The following is a 9689-nucleotide window of genomic DNA, read 5'->3' as shown; positions in this document are numbered from 1 at the left end:
TAATTTTGTATTTACAACAAAACAAAACAAAACGCAACTCATCTTTGCTGTCAGCTGTCTTTGAACTTGCTTTGGGATTGTTCTTTTTAGAAGAAATTATGCAACTTTTGCGGGGTACATGCCTGTCCCCCTCCCAGGGAGAAGACAGGGCACCTTCTAGGATGTACCTCTAGTGAAAATTTGTACCTTCACGAGGCTGCTGAGACACAGGCCAGATGCCAAATAGTCCCTCCGCACACACCCAGCCCTGTGTGCAGCTGAAGTGGAGGCAAGGACTTTAACGCTCCTTCCACCCCACTTCAGAAATTTATAGCAGCAGAATTTCCCCTGGCTTTCCTCTGCTCACATCATCTCCATGCAAAAAATATCTTTATTTTAGAGCAAGCACGGTGTTTGCAACGCTGTCTTGTTGCAAAAGGTCTCCCTTTTAGGTCTCATATTGGCATTAATTACTGCAGTTTTATTTCTTTCTTTTCTTTCTTTTTTTTTTTTTTTTTCCCCAAAAGAAAGTAACTGTGCTGCTTTTGCAAAGTCAATCTAGCTCAAACACTTTTCTTACCCATGGAAGAATAACCTGAGATTCCCTAACAGGGCAGAGAACAGTCAAGTTCAGTTTGCAATGTAGACATTTTTGCTAATTGTGATGTATGGCAGTGGGACTGATTTGTAATACAAATGTTATTTAATCTGTCTGTATTTTGATACTTGAATTTCCTTTTATTTCCTGTATATACAATTGTTAATCTGTTCAAAATTTGTCTGAATTTTAAACATCTTGTGGTACCAAACATAACCAATCTGTGCAACAACATAGACTGACCTCACGACAACAAGGCGAGATTGTAAATATTCCTGGGCTTCCAGCAGTCGTTTTGTTGTTTTCATAATTGTACAACTTAGAACAGACTGAATTAATAAACAAACTTAGACACACATTTGCTCCGTGATGTCGGTGTTAGACTGAAGTCTCCTGGTCACGTGTGTTAAAGGAAAGCTGTTCTCATCCTCGTCGAACAGCCCTGACCTGTGAAGGTAAGAGAAAAGGGGTGAGGCAGGGCAGGTTTGTGGTGTTGAGGTAGCTCAGTCTAGCGCTGTACCTGCCCTGCTCCGCTTCGTAAATCCAAGGAACAAGAAAACACGGGAGCGTTGCACAGAGACGATGTGCTGCGGCTGTGGAGGGGAGCACAGGAGGCGGATGAGCTGGGAGCTGTCGCAGGGTGGTTCTTTGGCTGCAGAATGGGGGGTTGTGCAGGTGCTGAGTAGTCACTTTGGTTGAACTGTGCTTTTTGCAGTTAGTCATAATGACTCCAAATACTGATGATTATTTTGAGAAAAACTAATTGATGCATAAAAACGCATCCACATAGGACAGTTTGTGGAAGGGACCATAAAAACCATCTAATTCCCACCCCCTGCCATGGGCAGGGACACCTGGCACCAGCCCAAGTTGCTCTGAGCCCCGTCCAGCCTGGCCTTGAGCTCTGCCAGGGATGGGGCACCCACAGCTGCTCTGGGCACCCTGTGCCAGCGCCTCGCTGCCCTCGCAGTAAAGAATTTCTTCCTAATATCTAATCTACCCTCTATACATCCTCTGTAACATTCTGTTAAAGATGGCTCTACCTATAGTACAGCAGTCTCCAACCGCTTTGTGTATGCTTTCTGTGCGACAGTGAGAAAAGCTCATTTTTACCCCCACCAACATCCACTGGGGACTGTCGGGACCCCAGTTTACTAACGATAAACGCTAAAATCACTTCTCTGTAGCACAGCAGCAAGCGGTTTCATGTTACAACTGTAACAGTTTGGGCAGCCACTGTACATGGTATTCACCCAGCAAAGACTTTTGACTTGCCAAGAAGTAGGACATTTTCATTATGTAAAATTAGAGCAAGAAATCCAGACATTTAAATACAGGTTAAAGTTCAGATTTTCATGTCAAGTATAATCTGGCTGATGTAAAATACTAAATACACCAGGGGTTGCTAAATTTATACCATATGTTCCATTTCTAATAATTCAATAAGTCAGGTTTTCAAGCTAACATTGAAATATATTGAGCCGTTTTAATGATTTGAAATACCATGTGGCTTTATCAAATGCAAACAGCGTCCCTGGGCTGTGACTAACATTTCAGCAAAGTAGGTTACAGGCCCATGGCAGAATTAACACCTTGAATTAAGAAAAGCTTAAGCTGCACTGCAGTTTTATGAGCTCCGCATCCCATTGCCTTCCCCACCAAATAGTGGCAGGGGGGGGTTTGGGGAGGAAAAAAAAAAAGCTACCTCGTGTAGTTGAGAGGTTTATTCAGATAGTGACATGCCAAATCACTTCCCAGTAGCAACGCTGGTCCCTGTGGATTTATCTGATTGATTTTTACAAGCTGAGGCATGATTTGAGAAACTTGGAGCATGCGTTCCATCCCTGCCCGGTACGCAGTGAAGATGATCAGTAAGAATCTGCCATCCCTCCATCTGAGTCTGCTGCTGCATCTGGGAAAAGCGCCCTGAGAAATGCCGAGTAGAAAGGTCGGAACACCTGCCTGTTGTGCATGACGCTTCCAAACCTGTGCCCAACTTCCAGCAGCTCTTCCTGAATGGGATCAAGGCCCTTTGGGAAATCTTTCTGAGAATTCTGTCCATCAGGGGAAATGAAGAGGTCAAGGAAGGAATGAATCCGCTGCTCTGTAGGGAGCAAAAGTATGAAAACAAGTAAGTCGGCAATCAACCTTTGCACAGAAAGGTTTCCTCACACAGTCAAGAGCGGATCTGAGGACAGCGTGTTGCGGCATGCCCTGGATGGATTTGGGGACACAGTGGAATAACATATTCCTTTTCCAAATACTGAGCAGATGAAACAGCACCCAGCACAGGAACTGAGGTGAAACTGTGGGACACAAGGAGTACTCGAGCATCAGGTGTACTCGCCTTGTTTCCCCTTTGTCCTGGGTAGCTGCTTCTAACGATGGCTGTGGCTGGGGTACTGGGCTGGAGGACGGATGTCAAACCTCATGTCAAAGTGGAGCAGGTCAACAGTAAAGATCTCTCACTCCGTGAAAGTTTTTGTACTGCATTGAAGCATCAAGCCTCTTGGAAGCGTAATGGAATACAGAACTTCAGAGCCTGGGATTTATCTTGCCTGCCACAGCAGTGTTTTGAAATTGAAAGCAATGAAGAAGCCTCTCTGAGGAACACAACACAGAGCTGAGATTCAACTACCTGGCTGCTTCACGCGTTCTTGCACTTGAAGTGAGTATGTGGGAAATGTTGATAGTGGCCAAGAGTGCAGGCAAGACACAGGCTTGATTTTTAGACACGGAGTGGGGGGAAGGCTGTCTAGTTCTGCAGCTTCTAATGCTACACCGTCGGTGAGTCACTGCCATCACACACTGCCCAGCTTGTAGTTTATCGAGGTTTGGTTTAGGCTATTAATTCAGCCTTCTGAACTACAGCAAAACAAAACAGCCTGCTCTGACATGGAAAGAATAAAACCAAATAAACAGTGTGGTGGTGTCCACACGGGCTGGGAAGGATACTTAACTAGATGAAGCAGTGGGCAGGAAGAACCTCACCTTATTTTCATAGCTGATAAAAGCTAGTCTTCCATGTGGAAATAATCTTTCCTGTAGCATACTTGCTGCCTGTGGCACTGCAATCTGATGCGGAGTTAGCATTCAGAGTACTAACAAAAGGTCAAAATAACCAGCTCTTATCCAAACCATTTGAATAAATATTTTGATGGAGCAGCATTATAGGGCAGCTGGTTAGCCGAATACCAAGCAGTGCACTCTCTAGGGATAAATATTATTTAAAGATCTTAGCATGGTGCTTTACTACAGCCAGTGATTAAGCTCTCACCCTGCATCCTAACCTGAAGATTGCAACACTACCTAGGAACAGAGCTTGCACTTGGGCCTGTTTAGTTTTTAGCAAGGATGGGAGGATTCAAGAGCTGCTTCAAAGCAATTACTGTTTGGGAGCTTTTCAGGGTGGAACAGGAAAATCAAGGCAGTTTCTAAACCTAGCTTCCCTGACCCTCCTCTCCGGTGCAGACGACGCGGAGGGGCCAGGCACAGCACTCGGCTCACACCCTGAAGCAGAAGTTCTGCTCAGCGCAGGGAGTTTGCTTTGCTAGTGCCCATCCTAGACCTGTCTGGCACGCTCCAGGGTCATTAGCCTAAACCTAAGTTGTGGCCTACGAGCACAAAGTGGCTTTCAAGGTCAAGTTGGGCAAACAGAGACTCACCAATGACGTGCCGGACTGCGTTGCCCTTCCCTGCAATGTTTTTTATCTGGGCTTTCAGGAAAGCACATTTCTCAGTGGTAAAAGCAGAGGAACCCAGCTGTGAGAGTATGCCGACTTCCTGGAGCACTTGGTTGCTGGTATCTTCTAAAGCTTCTTCATACCTAAATCATACACAGGTACATGCGCTCTGGCCACAGCTCGCATTGGGTGGGGAAGGGGTCTCGCAAGCACAGAGGGAAGTTGCTCCCCATGCCTGTGGAGTGTCGTCACAGGCAGCTAGTGCAGGACAACCAACATTCAGCCAGAGCTCTGCTGAACTAAGCTTCCCTTCCCGACACTTTGGCAAGCAGTAGGCTACCCTGCAGCTGACCCATGAAACAGTGATCAGCACTATTACTTTTCCCCTCTAATTAAGAAGGGACTATTGCTTAACTCCCAACTAGAAATGCTGGCTGGCATCCTCCACTCCTTGCATTGGACCTGGCTGCTATTTGGTCCTCAGATCCTCTTCCACTCCTGGGGGAGATTCCTGCTGCTCATCCCACAACCAGCCTCTGCCTGCAGACTCACTCTTCCCCTTCTGGAAAAGAAAGTAACCCGCCTGGTACAAGACAGCCCTTCCACGAGGACCTTTGTTACCTGTTTCAGCCTAGCTACAAACCCAGGTGAGCCACATAAGGTGCTTCCACAGATGCCAGTGGTCACTAGCTGGACTGCAGCTATGACGGTAAGCAGATTCACCTGTACGTGTACTTCCTGCAGTCGAGCCTGATCCATAAGCAATGTCTGCAAACAGAAATCAAATCAGCCTGTGGATGTAGAAGCAGCAGCTGTGATAACTCAGCAGATCTCAAGCCATGGAGCAGGGCTGTAACATCCCCACGAAGCAGAAGGCAGCTGCCTGGCAGCAGGGAGGTTTAGTTTTGTGAAAAATCCAATTTGTTTCACATAGGGAACAACCACACACAGTGACTCATGGCGCAGAGGGGACAGAGTCTGGCCAGTTCTTTCTATAGAAGACGCAGAACCAGCACACTTGTTCATTTCGTATATCTTTATGGAAAAGCTATAAAGCTATCCAAGCACTTCTCCTGCCTCAGGGTATTGCTCTCGCCCAGGCTCCTGGCAAAGCACATTCATGTATCCTCGATTTAGCACGGACATGAGACTTGGCCCAGTTGTGCTGCTGCTGGCTGCCCCTGCTGAGTGTGCGGCAGGTGAGCCACTGACTGCGGAGTGGGGTGGCAGCTGCGAAGAGGACGCAAACGCTTCTGCTGCTGCTTTGCACAGTCATGCTCTTGTGCGATCCAGGGTATCTGCAGTAGGGTAACAAGAACAGATGTTTGTAAGGACAGACTCAGGTTAAGTCAGTAAGAAGCAGGTATGCTATACTGCAGGCTGAAGGCGATGTGCATTTGGAAGGCGTAACACCATCGCTAACACACAGTATTAATGTCCTGTTGCCAGGGCACAAGGTTACGCTACCGAGACTGGTATCCAGAGAACGTTATATTGGATATATTGGATTTCAGTCTCCAAGAAGCACATTTAATGGAGTCTGCTGAAGGAGAGAGGCAGTCAGAGAGAAATCCGCTACAGCCTCGCAAAAAAAAAAAGAGATCTCTACATCAAATGCAAGTTTTCCTTTTTAAATATGCCTCCTAACAGCATTTTGCTCATTCCTCTGAGGATCTCAAAACACTTTGAACTCATGAGAACTTACAGTTCCTCCTGAGAAAGCTGTTAGCTCTGTCTTACGCATGCAGAAGCTGAAGCACAGTAACTCACTCCTTTTCTGCAAGGTATGTTAGTGAAAAGCCTTGAGGAAGGGACCCAGGAGCCCTCCAGCTTTTAGAGGCATTTCTCTCATCTGTTACTGAGCATGTGATGAAAGCATTGGCTTTGGAATATTCCGGTTCCCTTTTACTGCTTTAACAGCTCTTGCAGAAGTAGCAGTTCTCCTGTTCCCTACCAACTTACTAGGCAGCTTATCCAAGAGTTCCCGGAATTTCTTCTGTTCATACTGGATGGTGTGGTCTTGCAAGTGGGTGCGGAGGATCTGGATGGTGAAATTCAGCATATCCATTCTCATCAGGCCAAACACGCGGAAGATCTCCCTGGAATAAGACACAGTGAATTGAAGGTTTAATACTGCAGTAAATGCTGTAACTGGGGCCATTTTAGAATGCTGAGAAAGGGGAATTCAGACCCTCTGACTTGAATCCATTTTCTCACAGAAGGTTGTTCAGTCTGATTGGAGTGGCCCCTAAAAAAATTGTAGATAAAATAGATTTACTTCACGAAAGACTCATACTGTCTAAATTGCAGCTAGGCAACAGGAGCATGTCTACACTGGAAAAAATAAGGAAGTTGTAGGCCAGAATGCACGAAAGGGTCCCTGGGCCATAATTCCAAGGCAGTTTTCTCTTAACCCAGTGTTTTATTGTTGAAAGTTTTCCCAGTCTATGCAGACCAAGGCAGAGTCAGCATCACCCACCTTAGAAGCTAAGCTGGGTCTATGAGGCTTTGCAACCTTCGTACTTCTTCATCTCGAATGGGCGCACACAGCCTTGCCATGGTGCCAAGGACATACGTGGTGAGGCCATGGATATCCAGAGCTCCGTGCTCAGCCTCCTGTCTAATCAGCTCCATGTCCAAGGCCTCTTCAATCTGGCTTCGCAGTCAGTTGTGCCATGGCAGCAGAAAAGATAGCAGGGCCTGCCCAGAGAAGCAGCAGCAGCCTATTTGTTCCAGGAATTTGACAGCTCTCCAGAGCTGCTCAACAGGAATTGAGGTTGGCCTTGTATTGAGACTAAGCTAACTACTCAGTACACAAATTCTGGGGCACACAATCGCTGTAAGGGAATGCTTGACTCTAATGATGTACTTCAGGATGTCTGGCTACTGTTTCAAATCTTGCAAAACCTCCTTTACCATCACGCTTGAAAGGAGGGAGATCTGTGACTTGAGTCTAATCTGAAAGCATAGACTGAAAAAGCAAACTACAAACTATACACAGCTTCATGCCCTGCTGAGAACATGTGTCTTTTAGTGCTAAACCATGTTGTTATTTGCTACATTGTACACTTAAACAGTAGATACAGCTCCTCATATACCTGAAGAGGTGTCTTTGTATAGAGAATTGCAGTAGTTTGTTTGGCAGACACTATACCAGGAACAGCCGATGGCTGTTCCTGTAACCAACAGTTCAAACAAAAGCCTTCCATCCTTTTGGTGTAGATTATGTGTTTTAAAGACCTGGGACCTGAGAACGAGTTTCCTTCTCAGACAGGTTTTAGAAGGTGCAGTTGTGCAATTTGTGTCTCCCTATAAACTAAAGGGAGCCTGCTTTCTCCTCCCTCTTACGCATGTTCACATAGGAATGCTGGGTATAAAGGGTGAGATGGTGACTCAGAGAAGACTACTTCTAAGATAACCAGCTTCTCTGGCTCAGGAACAACTCACCTCTTTTATCTCCTGCAGCAGCTGGATTGCCTGACTGTAGTCTGGGGGACTAGCAGAAAGCTGTTCCTCCAGACTCCCAGAAGGCTTCGTGCAAGGTCCCCTTCACTCTGTTTTCCAGGCTAAGAAAGAAGAGAGGAGGAGAAGGGTTTTCTGTTAAAATCAGGCAAACACAACTTCTCAGGGACCATTTGATGGGACCATTCCTCAGGGCTTTCATTGCAGTTCACATCTTCAGACATGTTCTTCTCTTCATCTTTACTCCTAACTGGCAGCAGTACACCTCACCTTTCTCTGGCTCATGGAAATCTCTCTCAACCTACATTTTCTAAAGTGGAACTCCTTCCTTTCAACCCTGTTCCTAAATGCAGCAGTTAACCTGTCTTAACTGTGGGGTAAAAGGAGCACAGCGTTTTTTCAAGGAAACTCTCCAAGCCCTCAGAGATCAACAGAATGTTTTTCTAGCTAGTGCTTGTTTTCACAATAAGAGAATGTCAGTCATTTAAACAGATCTTCAGCTAAAATGTAGGCACCTCAGGAAATCTCCACTGAAAAGTCTGCTTTGTTCATGTCAAAGTCGCAGCTTAGCTGAAGCCTCTAAATCTTTCAGTATTAACACTCATCATATTTAAGAAGTTCTTAGTGAATCATGAATAAATAAATAAATGAATAAATAAAACAAGCTCCAATTTTTTTTATTTATTTCAGAAGCTATCTTATTTTCTTGTTTCTTCTGCAGTCAGATCCAAACCCACCTTCTTTCCACATTCTCACGTTTTCTGTAATGTGACAGAGAGAAGCCAAGCCTGAAAAAAAAATGTGTGTGTATATATATATACACATATATATATATAAATAATCAATGCACACACCTGTCTGGGGAAAAGCTGGCCTCTTGCAGCTTGAGGTCCCTGTTGAGTGTAATTTCATGGACAATGGCCAGTTTGGAAATGTCATCGGTTATTTCCCGCAGCTTGTTCTGGAGAAAAGCAGAATCCAAGCCAGTAAGAGCAGAAACGCTAACCCCGGCCTGGCGAGGGAAGAGGACTTTAAAAACATTACTGAACTGGTAAGTGACAAGGTGAAAACGTGCAGATTTGTTTATAGGCGAGATGCCTCGCTTTCTGCAAGCGCAAGGGGTCCCAGGGCCGGCCCCAGGCCCCTGGGCCGGTCCCACGCGGGCCCGGGGCTCCCGCGGAGCGCGGCTGACACCTAGTGACGGCCGGGAGCGGCGGCCAGGCCGCTGCACGGCTGGAAAGCGCCGCTGCTTCATTCCCTGTGGATTTCATAGTCACACGTTCATATGGAAGCACACCTGAATAGCGGCGGCAGGGCTGAGGGAACGCCCCGAGGCCTACAGGTACCACGGCCCCGTCGCTTCCCCCGCCCCGAGCCCCCGCTTCCCCGTACCGGAGGACGGCCCGGGGGCCGGCAGCTCCTCGCCGCGGGGCCCGCCGTCCTCCCACGGAGGCTGCCCGGCGCCGGGCTGGGGATCGGCCATGGCGGGGCCCGGGGCGGCAGCTCTCCCCTCGGCAGCCATCGTTACCCCCCGCAGCGCGGGCCGGCCCCAGCCCGCCGCACCTTCAAACGGGACCGAACCACGGCGCGGCGGGCGGGGGGCGCCGGGACCGCTGCCGTTCCCTCCGGGGGTGTCCCGCGCCCACCCGCAGGGTGGCCGCACCGCGGCAGCGCCGGAGACCGGGAGCCGCTCCGCGGGGTGCCGCGCAGAGCCACCGCCTGCCGGGTGCGGCGTCGCTGACGAGCCCGGCGGGTCGAGCACCCCTCCGCGCTGGCGCCGGTGGGCCGCCCCGCAGCGGGAACGGGCCGCAGCCGCGGGGTCCTGTGCCCCCCTTCTTCGCGAATGGAATGCGCCAGGCGCCGTGCCGAGGTGGCGCGGCGGGGCTCTCCCATTGGAGGCGAGGGGGGACGGCCGGGAGAGGCCTCGCTGTGAGGCGTCGAGGCGTCTGAGGGAAGGGGCTTGCCGC

General features: G+C 48.4%; 1 protein-coding gene across 1 annotated transcript; it reads right to left on the bottom strand.

Annotated features, from left to right (window-relative positions):
* Nucleotides 1–694: 694 nt before the first annotated feature.
* On the bottom strand, nt 695–9459 carry TCP11 (t-complex 11). Its single transcript, XM_056361324.1, is given in 7 exon segments — nt 695–5558; nt 6223–6359; nt 6740–6960; nt 7708–7780; nt 7782–7826; nt 8577–8683; nt 8772–9459. Coding segments are annotated over 7 exon segments (831 nt in total). The 5' UTR covers nt 8994–9459; the 3' UTR covers nt 695–5532.
* Between the last annotated feature and the right edge of the window lie 230 nt (nt 9460–9689).

This window comes from Falco biarmicus, chromosome 16 (genome assembly GCF_023638135.1).
Source record: "Falco biarmicus isolate bFalBia1 chromosome 16, bFalBia1.pri, whole genome shotgun sequence".
Classification (NCBI taxonomy): domain Eukaryota; kingdom Metazoa; phylum Chordata; class Aves; order Falconiformes; family Falconidae; genus Falco; species Falco biarmicus.
The sequence above is the reverse complement of the archived record's forward strand: the minus strand, read 5'-3'. Positions and strand labels throughout refer to the sequence as shown.